Consider the following 25,060-nt stretch of genomic DNA (forward strand, 5'->3'; position numbering starts at 1 on the left):
CTTTTCCATTTTAATAAGTTAAGTTCACTGAATGATCTTTATACATTTTGCAGACTTTAATTATTGTTTTTTAGGATGAAACAGAGATTTTAGTCAATGTTTTTAAATTGTTGGGTTGTTACCATTAACATCAGGAATTAAGGAAATAACACATTTGATGGGCCTTTTGATTTCTATTCAGTCAGATTTTGTCAGATCTTAATCGCATTTACATTGTTAGCTTTTCAATCATTTCTGCATTACATAGGAAAAACAAAAACAAACTCTGAAAAACACTGTTTTATTTTTACTTAAAGATAGTTTTGGCAAACTCATCATGTAGTGTAACTAGGTATGTTAGCTTCCTGAATTGAGGCTTGTAAATTTTTAAAAAACATTTGAGTTAAATATAGGTGGCTATTAGTATGATGGCATGCTTTGACTTTTTTAAGATTTTTTTTAACAAATATTTATACAGCTTCCAAGTCACATCTTAACATAAAATTGTTTGACAAACAAGTAAACTTGACCATTTAACTCATAAAGCTTCATACATAACATATATTTGTTTTTTCTAAGTATTCTCATAAGATGATGATTTTTTAAGTAAAAGACCCACCTTATAGACCCTGCATAAAGCAACAATCAAATTAAAGGATTGAAGGTCTTAGACAATTGTAATTAAAAAAATCAAAGATTTCTTCCCAGATAAGATAGACCTGTACTAAACCTTGAACCCACACTGTCTTGAAGCCGGCTTAAGGTTTGACCAATTTTAAGTTCCTTTAAAAAACATATTGTTTAGTATGATGGTATCTTTAAGTATTGTGCCTGAAAATTATATAACATTATCTTTGATCTCTAACAAGTTCCCAGGAATTAATGTATCCAATAAGATGTCTTAGGGGAGTAAACAATAAATGGCTGTGGCACCATGTATGATAAATTTGCAGTCTTCATGCTTCTCTTGGGGAAACTCTTAACACAGCTATATAGAAATATTTCTCTTAGATATGAAATTATAAATAATTATCTCAGAGTTTTTTACCGCATGAACATATCTGTTTTCCTTTATGATCTATTGTTTGTCGATATTTTGTCACCTGTTGTAGCAGAAAGCTGGCTACGAAATTTGCTTTCCTGATTGTTTTATGTTCCGTCAGGGAATTTCAAGAATATGATGTTACTGGTATTGTGCTTTTTACAGTTACAGGCAGTATGTGGTAAAAATGGTAATGATAGGAAATTTTGTTCCCTACATTGTTGCTGATGATATCACTCCATATTTGCATACATTTAACAAATATGTGCTATTATTGAGAGCTTTACCAATAAACCGTTTAAAACTTTCATCAATGTCAGTTTAAAAAAAGATTAAGCTGTAGTTCTTATAATTTTAAAGTGACTGTTATTGCTGCATTTAAGTATATGTTTTTTTAGGTATTTTCCAAAAATGAAAGTTCAATTGTATGGCTAAAAAGTTTAGAATTAAATAAAGTTGTGACACACCACTGCAGTCGTCTCATATAAGTCTATAGCTGTGATTTTTTTCTCTCAATATATAGTTCGACCCTGACTCTAAGTTGCCTATTTCATAGGTGATCAGACAGTTTGATATGCATATTTATGGGACAAAAAATGAGAAATTCACTTGAGTTTTTTAAAATCTTTATGTTTATGTTTACAGATGTAGTGTTAGAGAACAGTGTGAATCAAATGAGTCAGAACTAAGATGGCTGGGCTACAAAGGAGAAACGTGTACAAACATTACATCTGTTTACCCAGACAAACTTCAGAAGAACAACAAAGTTTCCAGGACTACAAGTGTATGTATTATAAGTTGTCAACTTATCAATCTAAAGTTAAAGAATATAGTTTTACTTTAAAATGTTAACATGAATTACCAAAATATTAGACAGTACAGAAGACCCAACCAAATTTTTATAAACCACCTCCAAGAAATTACCTTCAAACATAACATTAAAGGCCAACATGGTTAAATAACTGACATAATCCAGGCACAAACAAGTTTTTGTTCAAATATGAGAAAAAATAACAGCATTGTGTTGCAACATTAAAAATTCAGATGTTTGAAATTGAAAGATGTAGTGATAAATTTTTAATAATTTTCAATAACAGAACTACTTGGAATAAACTGTGTCCGATTCCCATGTTAAATAGAATTCAGTTAATGTTCATTGCAAAACTATTATCAGGTAACTGTAGTCAGTTTCCATCTTTATTGGAATCTAATGTGTTTTTGTCAGGGATCAGAGTGGGAAAATCTCCCATTTAACGATAGGCATTCTTTATGGAAATAGCCCCCTATCGCTCAAATCTGCATTGGAATATTTTAAACCAGTATATGTCCTGAAAATAAACTTGTTTTCATAATTAGAAATTGTTATCAAATGAATTGGTAATATGAGAAAGATTGTGTCAGCAAGCTCTACTGTTTAAGGAAATGGAATTGTAACGAGAATGCAAATTGCCAATGTAATTTAGGCTCCCGTAATGCATTAAATTACACACTTGGAGTACAATATTTGATACATGCTTCTGTACAAAAATTATGATTAATGCGATAAAAACAAATTATATAAAATGATGCTGAAAGCAACATTCCGTATTAGTCACCAATGAGTATATCGTTTACGCTTCTGTACGGTGTTAAAGGTCAGAGTATGGTCATGTCGGCTTTTATAAGGATTCTGTACTAAGCCACTTGGTTATTTACTCCAGTGTAATTGGATTGTCAGAGTAACAAATCGCTAACAAATCGCTGTCCTCAAGTTCATTTGTTTGTAATCATAGATCAGAAGTCTCCTGAAAAAATTGTAATTTGATTAAATTGCCATAATGACACAAAGTGTTAACAATACATTTGATATGCACTCTACTGTTTATGAAAAAAACTAGGGTAGTCATAACTCGTTGTCAATTACGTTTACGATTGATAAAGTTATTAATCGTTCTTATTTGATATTGAATAGAAATGAACTAATATTTATATTGCATTTTTTTTAAATCAAATTTGTTCATCTTTCATTCGATAAACTATCTGATTTTAAAATATTGTTTGTTCCAAATGTCATTTCAGAAATTCTCAATTGGTAAATGCAATATTAGTGCATGTTGTGATGGAAAATATGTAACATGCTAAAAGAATTTAAGGACAGCAGTGTTCTTTGTGTTATATTTGTGCTGTTAACGATCATTGAATATTGCTGATATTTCAGTTACTGGGGCTTCAAGTGTAAATATTCTGTCTCCTGGCGAGAGCAAAATTGCTTTACAAATTAGATAAAGATACCATATGAAAATTGAAAGAATTAGGAAAATTAAATTTTCATATTGAAATTAGCATTGATCCTTTGACGCAGTCAAACCATTTTATTGATTTGAAATGAAATTTGTTTTTAAAGTAATAAATTAGTATTTTATTTTTTATTTTCAGTTAACTTTAAATATCTCCAATCTACCAACATATGAGCCATTAAATGTTGTGTGTCAATTTTCTGGATATAATACTGTTCTATCTACCAAAGCGAACAGGACATCATCAAACACCATGACATGTGAAACACCATTGCCAAATCAGCTCCCATCATTCCCTGTTGGTGCAGGTAAGTGGTCATAACTCTCAGAACGAGGCTCCAGTAGGGGGCTGCTTAGGTTGCAAGGTCATGTTTGAATATTTGATTCAGATTACCAGGTCAGCTTTTTTTAGAAAAAAAAATATGACTAGGAATATTTTGCAGCAAATTTAAAACCTATGTTGCCATGTGAAACTATTATCATCTACAACAAAGGCCTTACTTGTCAATGGAATATTCCTGCAATAGAATTTAAATCAAGGTCTTTTAATATGAATTAAGCACACCCTGAATAGCTTCAGGCTACATTTTAACCACACAGTTTTGGTTAATTACTTGTACATGCACAACTCCCAAGATGTCTCAGATACATGTGTCGTAATTGTATACGGTACATGTAGTCTATGATATTAGAGATATCGTAGATTACTTAATTCATTGTTGATCCTGTGAACAATATTTATTATTAGCTAACCACAGAGTTATGATTCATCTCCTTACAAATTGATATCCGGTTCTGTTAGATTTCCCTAGTCTCAAATGTTCCTTATCTGATGAACCTATATATATTGAATATAATGTCCCCTTAATACTTCTCTCGAATTGACAACCAACTTGAGACATAAAAGTACCAACTCTTAATTCCTTCCCTGCCTTGTTTTGTAATACTTCTGATGTGGGGTTGTCAGCAATACCAATTTGGTCAGAAAAGTGTTTTGAAGATAGCCAACTTTAGTTTGTAAATGTTAAAGGTCACCAGTACAAGCAAGTATTATCAGATTTATGAAGATTTTTCAATACCTGCTGGTTCTAGAGTTTATACAGGGTACCAGTTAGTATAAAGTTTGAAAAATGATTCATGACCATCCCCCCCAAAAATTTGATTATCTGTTCCTATATGTTATCACTCATGACCAGTATACAGTTTCTTAATTAACTGGACCACAGCTGTTTCCCTGCTTGTGAGATATCACAGGTTACCAGTTAAGATGCTCCTTATCAGATGACCATTGCTTCTGGTCTATATTGGAGGTTTCAAAGGTGACCAGTATAGCTTCCTTATCATGTGACCTCAAAATTCATTCATTATAATGTCCAGATAAATCTTTTGATGTTTATCTGTGCAGAGAACACAAAGATAGCATACCTGTCTGTTAGCTGATCATCAATATTTAAACTTTTATGTGATGCTATCGGCACAGAAACAAATATTTAGACTAGAATTTAAACTTCTGTTCGATGGTTATCTATATGCATTGTCACGGTGATTTATTAAGATTTTGACCTTGTTACTCAAGTGCAAATTGAAAAAAAGTTTTTGTCTTACTTGCCTTTGGGAAGTTTTCATTGAAGTGAACATCCTCCTTTTAAAATTTCTGTCAAGTATTTAGCTCATTGGTTTCACCTTTTCTTTATCTAATTGTTAAGTACATCACTGATGTTAATGGTAGATTTTGTTATGCAAGATGTAAGCTGAAGACTTGTAAAACTACGTAATTGATAAGAAATAGCATGGGTAGAAGTATGTTCTGACCACCTAGTTAGAAATCTTTGCTGTTTCTGATGCATTGCTGCATATAGTATAGTTGTAGTGAGCCAAGTATGTCTTTGAAAGAGGCAGAATTGATACCTTAAATGAAAATCAAATACTGTATTGAATAAGTCAGGCTATATTTCCTAAGGTCATTTTTGAATTGTTTTAGTCTCCTTTCATACTTTGAGACTGTCCTTTATACTTTTGGGGAGCATTTTAAAAGACTATGTTATGGAATGCAGTGATCAACATAAGGTTAAAAGGGTACCTACCCTTTCTATAGACTTCCACCCCTTTCATCCTCTCAAAATTTTGTTTATTTTTTTAAATAGATAAGTCCTACATAATGTTGTAATCGTTACGGAAATCCCAGATACCTTGGGAAATTTACTTTGAATTCTTACACAGATGGAGAAGAAAGTCATTAAAAAATTTAAGATTCTAATGAAACAAATTAAAGGCATGTTTATTCACCTGCTACTCAACCTTCAAATGACCTTGAGAAGATACATATGGATTAATGCCATTCTAACTTAAAGACATAATTATACTTCAGACATAATCATTGGAACATTAGAGTTTTCTGTCTTATTTTTCAAATACTAGTATTGATTAAGGGAGGGATTTTAAACTGGAATTTTGTTCATTGCCTTAATCTTTTTTCAGGGGAAATGTTCAAATTGATTGATATTTTCCTACAGGGACTTCTGGGATTAAAATCTAGATGTTGACAAAAGAATGTATTACAAAAGAGGACAGAAATTTGAAATTTAGATTAGTTCTTACTATATTGATGGGTTGTAATTGGAAATACTGTGCTTTCAGAGCTGTGTAAGATTATATCTTTATCGTATTTGGGTTTTTAATTAAGATTTTTTTCAAGTTGATTGGATATAAGCAAGATTTTTTCTGTTAACACAGTCAGAGAGATATATAAACATTAATGTTTTATGTCTGATACAAGCCACAAAGGCTTAGACTGTTTTCTGCTTCAAACTTTTAGCATATTAGTTCGGCATCATGATTTTTCAAAGGGATAAACTATAGAAAAATAAAACATTACCCTTCCAGTGCACCTGAAATCACCTCCAGTTTTTGGTGGGGTTTGTGTTGTTCATGTTTCATAAAATGCTTAATGTTTTAAGAATGATTGTGGCACAATTCTGTGTCTCTCTGGGTGTAGCCAGACAGATTTTTACTTCTTAGTTTTGATTTGTTTAGTATTGGCAATTAAAGGCATTTATACCATTCAGTTTAATGATTGGGACATCAAGAGCAGGGAATTTGTTCTTAAGACATGAAAATAATTAACTTATACTTTGATATTGGCTTTGTTTACTATTAGAAGTGTTGAAAGTCATCATACTTAAGCTAAGTTAGTGATGTTCTCTTTACTACTGTAATATTTATACATTGACAGAAATGAAAATAAAGGAGATGTGGTATTATGTTGTACTAAAAAAAACATGTTCCTTGATACCTAATTTGTTGACTTTACAGAAATAACTTATGGGGGAGTTTGAAAATGTAAAATTCATGTGCATTTTTGTGAAGCATTCTCAATTAATAGTGTTTTTTCAGTTCTTTCTTCATGTGAACCATTGAAACAAACATAGTATAAATGATATAACATATTTATTTATTTTGAAAGTTTGGAATGCATCATTAAGTTTCACACAGTTCTCTTTTCCTCTGTTGCTTCCTGATGCACTGGTAGAAATTGAGTACCTAGTAGCTCTGCTTATAATTGAGACAAGTTTCCAACTTGTATAGGTTTTTGCTTGATATAAATACATGATACATGTATTTGACATAACCTGTGACTTTCTCGGTTAAATATTGATAACAAACTAGTAAGTTGCTTGTAACCTAGTCCATACCACAGCTGTTGAAACTTAATTCATTCATCCATGCTTTGTGGAACAAGTACTTCATGTTGAACTTATTACCAGTCAAAAGGAGTGGGACACCTTATGAAACAAGAACTTGTCATGGTTTAGTAAGCACTGCTGATTAAATTCCATAAAACAATGGTTACATTGAACTAGGGTGTATATAAAGGAGTATACAGTGACAAGTAGGGTTAATCTTGACAATTTATATTCTGGTTGTAGTAATCCCTGGTAACTGATATTATCAATATTGGGTCTGTTGATTCGTAATGTATATAATTCAGGAAAGTCAATAGATATGAGAAAATTCATTGAGAATTTTCAGAATTTTTTTTTTTTATCAGATTATGATGACTTATATTTTTTTTTACAGATTTAAAGAATAGAATATTTGGTCAGATGTATATGATTAATATTTTACTAAGTGACATAGGATTTTTAATAAGAATATGTACGCAATGTCCATGTTAATAGTTCTCTAAGGAAGTCATCAGACATTAGAAAATTTAAATACATTAATTTTTTATCAGATTTTATTATTTTTAATAAAGTGACATAGGATTTTTGAATTGTCCTTGTTTATTGTATCTGAAAAATAAAAAAAAATGCAAAAAATTATTTAAGAATTTTTTAAGAACAGATTTTTTTTTTATAAAAATTTATACAATTACCAGATATGATTTGTATTTTTAAAAGTGACACAAGATATTTAAAAAAAAATAATGTAGTGTCCATGCTAATTCTCTCAGGAAGTGACATGCGAATTAAATTTATTAGCGATATTTAAGATAAATTAGTTTTTATTATAATTGTGACTAGTTTTGGACAAAGTGACAAGATTTTTTAAAATTAGAACTTATTTATTCTGGTAGGAAGTTGATACACATGCAAACATGTAGTTAAGAATTTTTTAGAATAACTTTTTTTTATCATCAGATATGATTAATATTTGACAAAGTGACATAGGATTGTTAAGTAGTTATACAGTGTTGGTGTTGATTCTCTTGTGGTTCTTAGACATTGTAAGCTGACAAAGCCTGTTGCCATGTGATGTATTTATATTGTATGCATGTAGTATATTATATGCAATCAGTATGCAGGTTTCTGGTTAGATAATCTAGTTTTCAGTGGAGAGAGAAGCTGTTATGTGACAGTGGGTGTGTTTGCTAGTGTCATTGATAACATCAAGTATTTTGGTATGACAATATGACTGTGTGTCATAGTCTGGTAACAGCAACAACATAGAGATTAAAAATAACATTGCATAATTTAGGGAATTACTGACCATGGCATGCAAGAGCTGTATATTCAAGGTCAAGGTCATTAAAAACTGAAAATCATCATATGGAATATTGGGCAAAGAATAAGGATACATCGATAATAAAATTGAGAATGGAAATGGGGAATGTGTCAAAGAGACAACAACCCGACCATAGAAAGAAAAAAAAACAATGCTCAGCAGAGGGTCACCATTTCTGAATATATTTACATTTTTTGCAAAGGCAGCATAGAACCTCTAATCTTTAAGAATTTTTTGGGAACCTTTTAAAATTTCATATCCTGTAGTATAAGTAAATCCAAGCTATAACTCATTTATATTAACTACTTTTTCACTGACTTTTTCTTTATTTCTCGTTATGATTGCAAGAAAAAAGAAATGATTTCATTTTAATGAGAACCTTTGTGCCTTCTGTCTTTCATTAACCAATGTCCCAGATAAATAGTTTTGATTTTTACAATTGCCCTGTGGGTTGTTGTCCCTTTGACACATTCCCCATTTCCATTTTCAATTCTATTTACAGTTGTTCTGGGTGTATATTCAAAAACTGCATTGCTTAATTTCAAAACTAGGTTTATATATTAATAACCTGTTTATCTATCACTTGCTTTGGAGAATTGGTTTTGTAACATATTCATTGAACACTTGATAAAAAATAACAGAGTTGAAAATCAGAAATACAGATGTTTGTAACGCCATTATTATCTATCAGAATAAGTCTGCAAATCACAGGAAATTGTAGCTAGTATGAAAACAAGTGTTATCTGGGTTTACACGCTCTACAGCTGTTACAGACAAGAATTGTAAATTGGTAGTGGTTTTATATAAGTACAATATACATCATATACATTGATACATAAACAGGGGGTGGAGAGGGGGGGACCGAGCAAGCTGATTGTAATAATGTTAAGAACAAGATGAGTAAGGCATGAAGTGTCGGACAGTTCATGCAGTTGGAGGGGTAGGGTATTTGCTGATGATTAAGGCATGAAGTGTTCGACAGGGCGAGGGGTTATGATATTTGATGATGAATTAGGCCATGTTTGCATACATTTTGAAGTACTTTATGTACCCCTAGAATGGTTTTGAGACAGATTGAGATATCTTGAAGTTTTGAGGGGTTATTTTAAAGCCAATGATAAGGAAATAGTTCTCCAATTTTTTTGAAGGGGGAATGTTGTTTTTCTTTTAAGATAAAACCCAATGATAAGGAGATTACTTTTTTTGGGAGGGGGAATGTTGCTTTTCCTTTAAGAAAAAAGTTACAGAATGTAAAGCAAGGTTTGAAAGATTATGGTAGTATACATATACTGTGTTTACACAAGTAGTTGTCATATTTGTCATAATTTTAACATCTGTTTATCAGATCTGCTCACATATAAACATGCCTAACCTGATTCACCTCACAGCCCATATCTCGATGACTGCTGTGCAAAAATTTAAATTCATACATCACAGCACATGTCTTGGCTTTTAATCTGTAGAATTAATTTGTAAGGCATTGGCACTAATACATGATAATTGTTAAAGATATAATATATCAAATTGAAAAAAAAATGTTTTTGGATATTTATGAGTTATTGTCCTTATATCTGCATTTTTGATATTAGAATCAATGTGTCACCAAAAACAAACACAGCAGAATTGTATAACAAATAACAATTATCTTCATTATGGGGGTAGAATTATTGAGATTGACATATATACATTTGTAAGGATGCATGATGACCCTTACTGGCTCAGGTGTCTTTTGGTTTGTTGTATTTTTGGATTACTGTCATTTAGAGATTATACTCTGTGCCTTCTTTTATTCATATTATAAAATTTGTACAATGACTGATTTTGTCGGTTAATATTTTGTAGTTTGATAACCATCAACCCTGTGTTGCATATTTCCTGACAAACACTTTATTTTAGTTGAATCTTGACTTTTAATAATTGTCTGCGCCTTGTTTTACCATCTTCTCAAGACTATTAATAATGTAATTGAATAAAAGTACTGCCAGACAATTCTGTTTGAAGAATTCTCCGCCAAAATTGAGAACTTGATAGCTTCTGTCTCAGGAATTAGTATTAAATAAATGTCATACAGACGAAAAGAATTCTTTCTTAAAAAGACCTGTTTTTGGTCTTGTGTACCATGGCAGTATTGTGGGAACGTTGACTAGAATCAGAATACTTGTCATTCTTGTCCCTACATTATGTAATCGGAATCAGTCATATTTGCTGCCGATTACTTGGTTACCTCTGTTTTCACAGGTTCCATGGTGCTAAGATGCATATTTTCTGCATTCATGTAACATCTGCATGTGCTTATTCTCATTAGAATATTAGCTTAATTTACATGTGATGCAAGAATCAACAAGTACATCTTGATTAAATTGTTTTTCTTAAAAAAAAAAGTTGTTAGAGAAAAAAGATAATTATTTTCCAAGACATAAGGGTGTGTATAATTTTGAAATCATTGACAATTAAATTGGAATACATGCTTGTTTTCTCACATTTCAGATGTCTTAGGTTTTTGTGGAATTTACGGTTATAATAATGAATTTTTAAATGGTTTTGGTATGTAAAGTGAAAACTTAAACAGTATCAGTGTCAGTAAATGTTTTCACTGTTGAGTTTTTTCTATGTTATTGTAACCTATAGGAGGGCGGTAAAATTACAACACATAAGATCAGAATCATACCCTTAATATGACATTTTTACAATAAAAAAATAGAATTTGAAATTCTACCTGATAGAAAAAGGACTATGTTATATCACACCCAATTCAAAGCAATGACTGTGCCAGTCCCCAACCCCTCTCAATTTCAGATAATATAGATGTCTTTAACGGGAGAAAACTTTGATGATTGACAATGAAATAAGAATACATGCATGTTTTATCTCATTTCAGTTGTCAGAAGGTTTTTGTCAAATTCACTGTTATAATAATGAATTTTTAAAAGGTTTTGGTTTGAAAGTGAAAACTTCAACAATATCAATGTCAGAAAATGTTTTTACTATTGAATTCTATATGATGGTAACCTATAGGAGGATGGACTACTCGAGTAACCACACATTAGATCAGGTTTATGACCTAAATACAACATTTTACAACAGAATAACAGAATTGAAAATTATTTGCGTGTTTTACCTGATGAAAAATAAAGACTATGATATATAAGTCCAGATCAAAGAAAGACCATGTCATCTACCAATATTCATTTTGGAAAGTGAAACTTGGAGCAAATTAAAGATAAAAATGGCATCTAATAATGTGTAACCCCTTTAAAGCCAACATTTAAATTTAAGCTATCAATCCCCTTATAAACTTTGACACCAACTTAAGAAACCAGTTCAACAAAATCAATCTATTAATTAGGAATGGTCACCTCTTTTAATTCTCCATTTTTTTTAAAAGTCCAAGAAGCAGTTCGCATGTAACACACAACACTTTTGTTTTCCTTAATGAAATTAGAGACATTTGAGAAATTTTTATATCAGTTGAGTACTTTCTTTGTTTTGTTCTTGGTCAGTTGCTGTAGAAGAAGTTATGTTTTTCTACTAAAAAAAGCATGTGAAGTATTTGTACCAGTTAAAAGACATAAATACATATAGTTAGAAGGATTCTAAAGCACTATTATAGCGGATATGTTTTAATTACATCTGTTTTCAATTTCCAATTAATACACAATAATGACATCAAATAAAACAATGATTAGTAAAGCTTTAGTTTAAGTTTAAATGAGGAATATATCACTTAAGACGATTAGAATCTTAGTAATGACCTGTTCATGAAGTGTTGACTTAGATAGATGTACTTTGCTGCAGATCTGAAGAAAATAGTGTGATATCAAGGGAATTGTTTCTTGATTACATTCCATGGCAAAGCGGTTTGACGGTTGGTGGAATCATGTCAGGTTGTTCTGCATTATGTAATGGTGTTAACTGTTTTCTTTGCAAGGGGAAGTAAGGATCTCCTGAGGGTCCATGTTTCACAAATTGTTTGAAATTATGGAAATATTTTTATACTTCCTTGTTTAAGGGGTGTGTCCTTTGGGTATATTAACACCTTATTAGGGCATTATTCGGAAGCAAAGGATTAAGTGGCAGAAAGACAACTTAATTAAATTTTGAATTTCTAAACTAGGTGATAATTGATCTTTGAATCGTATCTAGAATAGGTATCTGCTGTCTAAATTTAACCGCCAGAGACTGGATTTTAATTGCATTGTAGTTTGAAAAAGTCACTATGTAAAACTATAATCTTAGCCTGCAAAAGGTTGTGCTTCTCTCTGGAGGAATTTTTGCTTCCTCTATCAATAAACACTAACTGCAAGAATAAATCCAAGAGTACTGAAAGTGGCATTAAACACTAAATATCAATCAGTCGATCAATTCAGTACTTTAATCTGTATTATTATCCCTTTGTCTTAAAGGTGGATTGATTGATTGTAAAATGTGTGGCATTTGTAGCATGCAAAAATTGATCGACACAAACCAAGCTACTATCTTACGGTGAAGTTAGCTGTTCAGGAAGGGTTAACAGTTTCTGCTCTTCAAGAGTTACCTGTCATTGTTGCTGAGATAAAATAACAAACAAGTGGCATCTAATTCTCAACCATTTAATATGCTAGCAGTAATAATCATAATCATAAGTTCCAATGCAATGGTAAAAAAAAAGTAACAATTAAACAAAAATTGTTTAGAAAAATAACAACAATAAAGCTAACTTGACACGCATCACCTAAAATAACAGAAACTGATGCTTGAATCGAAGCTCATTTTATGACTTAAAATAATAGATGTTCTTTCTTTCCATTTCAGATCACATAATTATGAAGTTGTCTGTTGTCATTGACAAACGTTTGTTTGTGTCCACTAACTTCACCTTCTTTGATTGTGAGGTACACAGTGATGATGCGTAAGTATATCTTATGGGTTATGTTAGATGGTGGAGGACAGGAGGCTATTTTGGTTATTAAGAAACTTTACTATGCTTGTCAGGGTACTGTTCTGTTGTTGACTAGGATGCAATAGTTTAAGTTTTTACAACATTCTCCATTCAAAAAAAAGAAAGGAAAATTGTTCTTTGCTAAAAACTTATAACATTTGTGGTTCACCTATTCCCATCAAATCCTCTAAAAAATTAGTCCAAAACAAATAATAATAAAATCACAGTACAGATTGGCCCTTTCAGCTACTTTTATATAATTTATAATTGTATAATAGTATGTAAACATATCTTTAGTTGTAGTCTTTGTAAGTGTTAACAATATGCCAGACAGTCCCAGACTTACTTGAATTATAACACAAAGCAATAGTTTATTGGTACTTAAGGTGTTGACACAAATAGAGGAAATAGGGTTTATTTTATCATATATTACATTTCATGTTCATAAGATAAAAGATTTATATTTTTCTTTCTTTTGTCAATTACAATCAAGTTCATGTAGTTTGGCAAAGAGAGTTCTTCCTGTGTTTCAGTTGACAGACGTGATCTTCCATTAAGGGTCAATTACAAGCGGAGTTCTATACTTGTTGGTATCCTGAAAGTTGATATAAATAGGCTAGATACTGCATGATAATACTTGCTCTTAGCTTCTTTTTAAGCTCACTTGGTTCAAAGGAAAGCCAGTGTGAGCTTTTGTGATCACTTTTTGTCTGTTTGTCTGTGACATTTATCATTAACTTTTAAAGAAACCTTCTCTGCTGATATTACTGGGTCAGTTAAATCTGATTTTTGCCAGCACTATTTTTAGATGAATTACTTTGAAAGGTGTTTTCAATAACCCTATCACCAGACCAAAATTAGGACTATTGCTTATTAAAATAAGCATATAGTAGTTTGGTTTTTTAAATGAATAAAAAGTAAAAAATCTGGATATTTCAATTTTCACCTTCAAACATAGATTCTATAGTAACGTTAAATAGACATATGTGTCAGCTTTGCCAAAAAAAATGTCTAGTTCATTACAAGTCTTATATACCATCCAAATGTGGTCAATGAAGATGGCATGCAGTTTTGCTTCTTTTTATGATTGATTGGTAGCTAATAGTTTATTATACTAATTTAGGATAGACTTGCATTTTTTTTTAAGGACAGTTTCTTAAAGTCACATTCTTCCTTACTCAACAAAAGTAAACGATCATATCATAACTATAGACCAGACATTATATGACTCAGTCAATAACCGATAAATTCTGTTGTCATTCAGAAACCCCTTCTCAAAGTGTTAAGACATGCAAGGTAAGATTAGGTATTTCCTGAAGGAGTTAACCTGAAGTTCAAACTTACGCTGCAGTCGCCCAGAATGTCATTGATAATTTTTCTGTGTTGAGGGTGTCTAGGTAAATATTTGTACACCTGTCTGTTACCTTTGGATTGTGATATAATACAATATGTTTTTATCGGTTTTTCGTTAATCTATGGCATTTGACTCTTTTTGTTTTATTTTCATAAGGTTTTTGGTGCATAGCTACATGTTTTTATCCGTTTTCCTTTATCTATGGAGGTTAATTTCTCATTTTTTTTCATAAGGTTATGTTTTTTGTGCATTGTGCTATTTGTCAAAAATGGAACCTTGACCTAAATGGGTCATGTGATCATTCCCACCCCCTTTAATAAGTGAGCTAGATTGTAACAGGATAAATCAATCTCAAAGCTTATTTTTGTATTCAAAGCGTTTGAAGAAAATTATAAAAAAGTTTTTTCAATTCATCTGACCATATGCAAACCCTTTGAATTTAATTGTACATTAAAACATGAAAAGAAAGCTAACTAGACTAAAATGTCAAAATGCAAATTTGCATACAAACAATGTGATTTTTGTTAACATATTATGTTTGGAAGTGATGGATCCGTTTTGTCATTTTACCAAGTTGCCAAAAGCCAGTGTCAAAGGTGATACTTGAAAAGAACAGTCTTCAGGTTGTTATTTTATGACAGAGTATCATTGTTCAATATAACAGCATTTCAAGCACCTTTAATACCAAAATATTTTTTGCCTTTCCAGATTTTTTGTTCCTATCGTAAATTATAAAGGTTAATCTCAAATAGTACTATAGAATGCATTATATTCAGTATGTTTGGTTTTGATTGTAGAACTCTTTTGTACATAATACCAATGTCATTGACAATGTAAATTATTTTACAACGTTAAACTGTTTAGGACACTTTGATATTGTCAACTTAATAATGTTTTCTCAGTGATTGCAGGAAATTGCTCCTGATTTAATAGGATTGATTTTTTATTTACACAGATATTATGTGTCCAAATTAGCCAATATTTGCTCCGTAAAAATTCTCCGCAAATATAATGATGCTTCTTTACAAGTTTTGACACTGATTAATAAGCCATGGAAATAATTATAGCCTTCTCTGTATTAGATCTATTGTCCGCTAAATCTTGGGCAACTTTTTTAATATGATTAATTTGACGGAGATGATAATTGTATCATAATCGCTATAAATTGTATTACTACAAGATGGACTATAAATAACTTCATCAAAATTTCTATTTTATTATATTGATTTTGTATATTAAATGTCTTGCTACAGTTTCATTAAGGGGAACTCTTTTGAAAGTGACTTAAGATTTCATTTACACCACCTCTTCTGAGAGAATTATACTGACTGATATATCATAAGCACCAGCTCTTCTGAAAGGGTATACAAATTTATAAAAAAAATATGTCTGAGCAGTTGCTTAGTTCATTAATGTCCAGAAAAAATGTGGTCTATGTTTTAAGTGTCTTGTTTTAACTTCTTCAGGACATTTGATGATTTAGACTTACAACCAACAGCACAGCATGAACCTTTTTACCTGAAATTGTTTGAAATTAGTGCTGTTCTGTGATTATTTTTATCAAGCATTTAAGTGTAAAAACCCATTTTTGGCAAGGCAGGTAAAAACATTTTGATGATAAGACATTAATGTGAAAAAGTTATTTTTCCAAATAACATTACACCATGAAAAATACTGCTTACAAGGCATATACATACATTATATTGCAAAAAGGAGAACCACTTTTCTGACCTAATTTCAAAACATGAAATGTTAACACTTCTGACAAGACATCAAGACATGAAGTTTCTTTTTTGGACCAGACATAATGAACGTGATGCAATTTACAGATGTACACTTGTCATTATAAAGCATAGATTGACATGCATTTTGTTAACTTACAGAAAGAATTGTCACAAATATCTGACATTCTACATTTTACAGATGGAATGACTGAGGAAGGATCAAGTTTTGAGACTTTTCCTAAAATTTTACAGACTTACAGAAAGATTGTCACAATATCTGAAGATACATCAAGTTTTGAGACTTTGCCTTGAAATTATGTAGACTTACAGGGAGAATGTCAGAAATATTTGACATTCTACACTTTACCGCTAGAATGACGAAGATGCATCAAGTTTTAAGACGTTGCTTGATTTGATTTTGTCCTAATATGGTGGGACTTTTAGGAAATCTGTCACACAGATATGACAGTTCACACTTTAAAGCATTTGGGACAGACACACATGACAATGATAAATTAGAATTTAAGCCGACAATTGTTGCTTAGGTTTGATTAGAGAATTGAACTGGAATTGGCCATTGAAACAGGATGCCTCTGAAAATCTTTGCATAAGACCGTCACTCTGATAGTATTGATAGAAGACGCAACGCCAACTGTTGCTCATGGTTGATTAGAAGATTTAACAATTCAATAAATGATTAGTGATTCACTCTTGTTCTGATGCAGAGTTTTTTTCCTTGCAATTAATTTACTCCAATTTATAAAAGAATAAATCACAATTTGGCTGCAATCAATCAGCCATCTTTGTTTTATTTATATGAAGGAATGGTAATAAAAGTATTAGTATCTGGTGGTATTAAAGTGTTCATGGTTGAAATCAAGCAATTTCAGTGACAGTTTGAAAAGATAAGGCAAGAAGAATCTGGAATTTATTCAAAAACTAGGACTCCATGTCTATAATGCAGTGTTTTTGCAATACTTTTATGTTTGCTCTCATTTGGTTTGGCAGCTTAATGACATTTATGACTTACAATAAAATGACTTTAGATGAAGGTTGCATTAATTTAGATAGGAATATTAAAATTTAACCAAAAAAAGTTTTGAAAATAAAAAATTAGGTTTTCTAGATAAAAAAAAAAATCTTTATAAATATGATAATCTTTGACATTTTATGACAATAAATCTTTAAAAAAAAACTAGTCAAAAGATTAAAATTAATATTGAAATCAGATATATTGTAGGATGATGTAAAAAAAGTTTAAAGATTTGTATGAAGATATGTTGAAACTTAAGAAGCAGAACTAATCATGTATTTGACATTTGATAATTCTTAAGTGATTTATGAAATTTTAATAACCAAAATCTGGATTCTGAATTCTATTTTCAAAACTGTCTTTACATGTATCGTAATTTCCAAAGCTTAACGAGAACAATCACTCAGACTGGAGAAAAAACAAAAAACGAATCTTTCCCTAGATATTTTGTCTAGACATTGGTACATAAATGAATATATTCATTATAAGGTGTTTTATGCCAGTCTGTCCCACTGCAATGAGTTGTCACATATTTATTGTTCTATTAGTGTAAGTGGTGGTGTGGGAATTACTGTTTATAACACTTTTTAGCAGAAAATTGAATTTATAATTCTTTCCACTTTCCTTATGCCTTCCCTTGTCTGGCTTCCAATTTGCACTTCTGGATTCAATTGCTGCAAGTTTGGTAAAAGTTATGAAGAATAATGAATATAGAATCTATTACATATTTGGTGAAACTATTTGTCTGTCTATTATAAAAGTGCTTCTCTTTGAATATAGACTTTTAGCATGCTATGAAAGTACATGCACAACTGAAATTTCTCCTAACTTTCACAGAACGAGAAACATTGATAATAATTATCCTCTCAGTCTCTACTCGGATTGTTAACTGTAAAGGTTAAATTACAATCCAAGCCTCAGTATATTGCTAGGGTCTAAACCTCCTGGATTGTTTACTGTAAAAGTAAATCACAAACATAGCCTTTACTGAAATGAAAAGTATATTGTAGGGTTTCCTGTTTGAATGGTTTTACACTAGTCATTTTGGGGGCCCCTTATAGCTTGCTGTTTGGTGTGAACCAAGGCTCCGTACTTTGACCTATTCAGGTTTACTACATATATTACAAATTGTGACTTAGATGGAGAGTTGTCTCACTGGCACTTATACCACATCTTCGAATAAATATTACGAACAAATTGCAAACCAGACCTTCAGCTAGATGTCCTGTTTATTGCTAGGTTGCATGGTAAACCACTTGCATTGTTAACTCTAAAAGTAAAATTACAATCCAAGCCTCTAACTGAATGTTCAATATATTGCTAGGGTACTTGGGGTTTATCTAAGTGGGATTGCAATTGAGAGGAATATCTGACGTAACAGTTCTGATGTATGAGGATACACAAATTAAAAAAAGTAGTAAAAATTAGGAAATTAAAAAAACCTCAAAACCTCAAAACATCTTAAGTGCAAAACAGATAGTAAAAATAGAGAATTATTACTGATACTTGTAATTTTATACTGATAAGAAAATAATGATAGGTCTGTGAAACAGTTATATACATCTTCTTTAAGAGCAATTTAAGATTTTTACAGGCTGTCCATCAATTATACAGACTTTAAAATGATACTTTCATTATAATCAATAGGAGCCATAGACAAAACATATCACTAATGTAGTTATCATAATAGACACAGGCTTTTTTTTATTTTATAGATAAACCCCGGAAAACAGTAAAAATAATATTTTTCCAAATGATGTGGTAACGATTTAATCAAAAACAGACATTAGTTATTAGTGTATATGTTGAAATTTGTTATTCAATCGAGCTGGGATACTAACCAGACTCTCTGTAAATGTTTCCACAGAAAATTGGTTTGTAAGGTGATGCCTGTGATAATGTTTTTCACATATATCAATGTAGGTATAATAGATCCAGCTCTGAGCATAGCATGATAGTGATTTAACACAAATCTATAGGAAGTGACCTGGTTTTGTCCAGAATATGCATGATATATTTTCCACTGTACATAATAACTTGCAATGTTTAATCAGATCCTTAGAATCATGCATATCTCATAGGGTTTATGCAAAGTGGCCCCTATGCATTACTTTAGGCCCCATCCTTTTAATTTAGAATTTCCTTTTAGCTGTATCCTAGTCACTCATTCTACAATAGTCTATATATCTGCATCAAAAATTTCTAGGGAAAACACAGGGTTGACAACAAGAAATTACAAAGCAAACTTTTATTTCAGTCTTATTTGTTTGAAATAAAATTTAAAAGAATGGACAAAAGTGTTTTCAACTTAGATTTGTCTGTTCATTCCTACATAACTAAAAAGGCTGCTAAAACAATTATGATACACCTACATAACTTTGAAACAGGTAACTCCAAATTTTGATTTAGGTGGATATTGATCGATAATTACAGAGGGCGGACAAGATTCTAATTTAGTATGAGTGATTGATGTTTGCTTAATGACAATTGTTCAAATTTAGTAATTAAAGTACTAATATGGTTCACAAAATAAATATACATCTTATGGGTAAATTTTTTAAAAATCATGTTTTTTTCTCTCTCTTCAGATGTTACAAGTGTAGTCTAAGCAAATTCAACTGTACATGGTGTATCAAGAACCATATGTGTACATATTATCCACTTCAGGATTGCAGTGAAACAGATGAGTTTGTAGCAGCTTTGAATGTAAGTTGATGTCTGCCACCTAAAAGAGTGGGATTTTTCTTCAACAAGAAAAATACAAATAGATCTGCAAAGATCTTTAAATGCTGTAAGACAATGAATCAGGAATTAAAAGCTTTGCATCAAAGATCAGTCTAAACACCAACAGAGATTTCAATAAAGCAATGTCCTTTGATTTTTTTTTCTGTAAAGAGCAACAATTATTTTAACGTCACATGGTCTTTGATCCTGCTAACTATTTGAAATTATCAATTGTCTGTCACATTAAGACTTTCTGTGTAAAAAGTAAAATAACAAAAATATATAACTCAAAGGGAGATTCAAATGGCAAAATCAAAAGCTCAAACACATCAAAGGAATGGAAAACAATTGTCATTATAATTCCTGACTTGGTACAGGCATTTCCTTATGTTGGAGATGGCTGAATTAAATCTGTACTTGAGTACCTGGTTTTATATCTAGCTAAACCTCAAATTGCCTCTTGTATACATATGCATAATATTCTTGCAATATGTGAAAATGCATGTTCAGCAGAACGGCTTTGCACAAATTCTAGATTCTTATTTTCAACAAAGTTAAATCATTACAATACAAAAATTGTTTTATGTTTGAAACTGTTTAATGTTAATGTAAGTTGAAAATTTCAAATTGATTATTATGACTTTCAAATAACAAGAAGGCTGTTTTATTTCTACAGAGTGGAGGATTTTTACATAAGCATACAGTTGGACCAGAAAAATGTCCCAGGATTAGTAAAGGACATCCAGAAATACTGGTACCCTCTGGAAACTACAAAAAAGTAGTTCTGTTTGCACATAACCTCAGGGTATGTAATTTAATAACAATCATGGCAGATTTTTAACTTTATGGATTGTTTCCCTTGTATATTTGTAATTAAAAAACAAATCATGCTTTTGTTTGCGGCCAAACTCAAAATCTAAACGTTACAATAATTTCGTCATTAAAATTAAAATTACTAGAAATGCATCATCTGATATCATACCCTAGTTTTTTTTCGTGCACTTTTTTTTACATCAAATTTCCAGTATTATATATAGAGAAATTGTTTAACAAAGATCAGCTTTTCATAATATGAAAGTACAAAATAATTATTTCTTTCCTAATAATATGCAGTTAACCTGAAAATCCTCTGATTGCAAATGGTTTAATTTTAGATATTTCTGTTGAGATTAAACAAGTTTTTGTTTTGATTGTTTTTCAGGCATTTCAGTACCCTATCTACTGTTACTTCAGCATAGGATCTGGAAGAATTGTTACAGCTCGTCTTATATCACACACAGAGTCAGAAAAGATCGTAGAATGTGAAAATACTGAGGTATGGCCCCTGGCTTTCGCCAATCATTCATTTCTTATGTAAAAAAAAAAACCACTTTAATTATTAAAATCATTTAGCACAAATTATATGTATCATGTTTATATGTCTGCACTTATAGACTTCAAAGAAATGTTCATAGAAGTTTCAACATTTGGTATCACAATTTGCAAAAAGGTCCAAAATATTTGGTGCCGTGACCATGGCAAAATTTTTGTTTGTTAATTTGTACCTTTCTGCTTTCAGTTTTCATACATTGAGAATACACAAACTTGGAATGTGCCATTCAAAATAACATGGGGTTCCAAAGACTTGAACAAACCATTTGATAATCCTGGTGACGTACAAGGTAAGAACAGTAATCAAGAAATTAATGTCTTTTAGTGGTCACATGTAAAACACTAGAAATTGAATTATAAATGCTACTAAAGTTGGTTGACATATTTAAAATGTTGTTAATGTTGCTTACCTAAAACAATTCTGTGCAACATTTTTTGGCGTACCTGGCCAATAGGCTATTCTCTTCATTTGGTGTCCTTTGTTGTTGTCTTTTGGCCTGTGGTCCATAAACTTTTACAAAATCTTCTCCTCTGAAACTTTTTAACTATTTTCCATTCTCATCTACAATGGTGGAGTGTTCTTTGTTGAATATGCACATAGACCAAGGCAGACGACACTGGCTCTTTAGATAATCTATAGCATTATAAGTAATGAGGTTCTGAGCATTGTGCTAGTTTCTTATATGGTCTAAATGATGCCCACATATAAGAAGATGGAGCATGATTTCAATGAGACAACTATCCATAAAGACCAAAGGGCAAATATGTTTAGTACCCTTCACACTGCAACAATGACCAATACCAGAATCCTTTAGTTAGCACAAAAGGTTCCTTTATAACAAGTTGTGCAACCATGCCAAAAATAAAACCAACAGGCTGTGTTCATATTACTATTAATATGGACAAAAAAAATTTATTGTAGAGGGGCTGACATCATCTGGAATGGGTGTAATTTTGAATTAATCTATTGAGAATGGAAGTTAAACTTTTGCTAGTAACTTTCAAAGTCTACATTATGCATGTGAAATACATTCAGGTTATTTAATGGTTAATTTGTTTGTTTTTTTACAGTAAAGATGTATAAATGTGAGATGATGGGTAACAATTGTGGATCCTGTTTGATCATCCCGACAGATTACAATTGTGGCTGGTGTGATTCTAGATGTAGTATCCAGGGCGATTGTAGAGACTCCATCTGGTTACATAGTTCTTCTACTTGTCCTAACCCTAAGATCATTAGTGTGAGTATAGAGGATTTTCATTAAAGTATTGAAATTGTCCTTTTCAAGGATAGGAGATTTCTACCAGAAATCAAGATTTCAAGATAGTATAGTGGAATTCATAAACTTCATGAGCACCAGGCCCTTGCTTTTTTATTAGCAGCCACTTATTAGATTTAAAATTATTTAATTTTTTGTTTAAGTACTTGTATGAAACCACCAAAAAAATGTATTGTCGAAGCCAAAAGAATTTCCAACCATCATAACAGAAAAAAAATCATTTTTTTAGTATATTTACAAAATTTCAGACATGGTCAGATTACAGTTGAACAGAAAATTGAATATTTCATTTGACAAATAAAAAATCTTACAGTTCATTCTTTTTTAAAATAACTGTATTCATATTAGTGGTAAATTTCAAAGGTTCTTTCTCTTTTCTATAGATAAATCCAGTATCAGGACCAAAGAATGGTGGGACAGAGTTGACAATCATCGGAGAAAATCTAGGCAGAACTTATGCAGATATTGTCAGTTATGTTGATGTTGCTGGAATATCTTGTTCACCACTTAGAGACAAATATCAGCCACCTAGCAGGTTTGTAGATTCTTAGAATTTGGACCCAAAAATTTTAATTTATGTTCAATTGCAAGTTGAATGTATTGTGGACTGATTTTACATCATTTTGTAAATATAAGAAAAGATGTTGAATTTTTATGCAAATAAGACAACTCTTCCTAAGAGACCATATGAAAGAAAAATTAACAACTATAGGTCACAGTACGGCCTTCAATAATGAGCAAAGCCCATGGTAAGACTATATTCATTGAAATATTAAAAAAAATCACATTTGACTTATAAACAAACAAAGAGAATATTAGTGATAAAACAGTTGAACTAATTCACTCTCTATTTGGCTATTAAGTTCTATTGGAGTGAGTTGAAACTAAAAATCAGAAGGCATATTTTACAAATAATTTATTATGCACTCAAGAATATCAAGACATCTCTGTAGAAAATACATGTTGGTTTAGTATGTCTCCATATCATCAGGCTTATTGCTGCTAGTATTTAAAAATTCAGGTACATAATTCATTATAAAAATAAAATGCACCAACATAATTGCAACCTTATCTAACCATCTATTATTGTAGGATTGTTTGTGAGACTGGGGAATATTTTGAGGGATTTAAACAAAGAGGACCAGTCCGTGTCACAGTCAATGGACAATACCTAGCTGAATCCAAACAGATATTCTCTTATGTGGTATGTATTAGTAAAGACAACAGTAGTATACAGGTAATCAGAAACTAAGGGAAACACATCAACCACAAATAGAAAACAAAGGAAGAAACACTGAGGTGCAACAAAAATAAACCCAACTCACATTGAAAAAACTATTTGATAACAACTGCCATATTCTTGATATAACAATGGGGAAAAGATGTTGCAATGAAAGTCACATATTTTGGATTAATTTACTTTCATGGGTACCATTTTTCGTGTATTTGGGAACGACTGTAATTTCTGCTATATTTGATTATATGGTTTTGCTAAAGTTTGCTTACAAACCTTTTGAAAATATATAATCCTTGTTTTCAAAATTCCAATAGGGAACATACTTTATATAATTGTTTAAATAAACCAATTTTTCAAGACGTTTCGGCCAATGGCCTTCTTCAGTTCAGTTCTAAATAATATATAATCGTTGAACATTTAGATGTGAGGTTTTTTTCCTACCCACAAAATCCATGAAAATTTGGTAGGTATCCCTATGATAGTAATGAATCAATGGTATAGCTGTATAAGATACAAAAAGCATTACAGTGGCATACAGCTTATGTGAAACAAAAAGTTTTAACCCTGAGTATTAATTGATTACTGATTTGTGGGTACCAATTTTTCTTGTTTTGAGGAAAACTTGCATATTCATGGATATTTTATGTATTGCTTTTCCTTTAAAAAAATTTGTAGTTCATGGAATTTGAATATTTGTAGTTCCACTGTATCAACGAAAGCCAAAAAAGTTGATATTTAACAAATATTAATGATTCCACAGTTAGTTATACTGGCAAATACCTATTGATCTATCTATTATTTACTTAAGAAGTCACTTACTATTATTGTCATGTATTTAAGACTTGCTTTAAAATGTATTTTGTTGGTACTTACAGACACCTAACATAACCAGTTTATCCCCCAACCAAGGAGCCATGTCTGGAGGGACTGAGATAACAATCACAGGACAGTCAATGAATGCAGGGACTAACATATCAGTCTCTATAGACAATATACCATGTACTTTGATCAAGTAAGTTATCACAGGACAGTCAATGAATGCAGGGACTAACATATCAGTCTCTATAGACAATATACCATGTACTTTGATCAAGTAAGTTATCACAGGACAGTCAATG

At 31.1% G+C, this 25,060-nt stretch overlaps 1 protein-coding gene across 3 annotated transcripts in view; it reads left to right on the plus strand.

The window, feature by feature from the left end:
• LOC134683027 (plexin-A4-like) overlaps positions 1-25,060 on the plus strand; it is a 95,570-nt gene that overhangs the window by 48,114 nt on the left and 22,396 nt on the right. For all 3 annotated transcript variants that reach the window (XM_063542039.1, XM_063542057.1, XM_063542049.1), the window contains exons 6-16: positions 1,667-1,805; positions 3,437-3,605; positions 13,093-13,189; positions 19,919-20,036; positions 20,731-20,859; positions 21,256-21,369; positions 21,613-21,715; positions 22,497-22,666; positions 23,089-23,240; positions 23,798-23,909; positions 24,818-24,954. In XM_063542039.1, coding sequence (XP_063398109.1) covers positions 1,667-1,805; positions 3,437-3,605; positions 13,093-13,189; positions 19,919-20,036; positions 20,731-20,859; positions 21,256-21,369; positions 21,613-21,715; positions 22,497-22,666; positions 23,089-23,240; positions 23,798-23,909; positions 24,818-24,954 — 1,440 coding nt within the window. The remainder of the gene's footprint in view (positions 1-1,666; positions 1,806-3,436; positions 3,606-13,092; positions 13,190-19,918; positions 20,037-20,730; positions 20,860-21,255; positions 21,370-21,612; positions 21,716-22,496; positions 22,667-23,088; positions 23,241-23,797; positions 23,910-24,817; positions 24,955-25,060) is intronic.

This window comes from Mytilus trossulus, chromosome 1 (assembly GCF_036588685.1).
Source record: "Mytilus trossulus isolate FHL-02 chromosome 1, PNRI_Mtr1.1.1.hap1, whole genome shotgun sequence".
Taxonomy (NCBI): Eukaryota; Metazoa; Mollusca; class Bivalvia; order Mytilida; family Mytilidae; genus Mytilus; species Mytilus trossulus.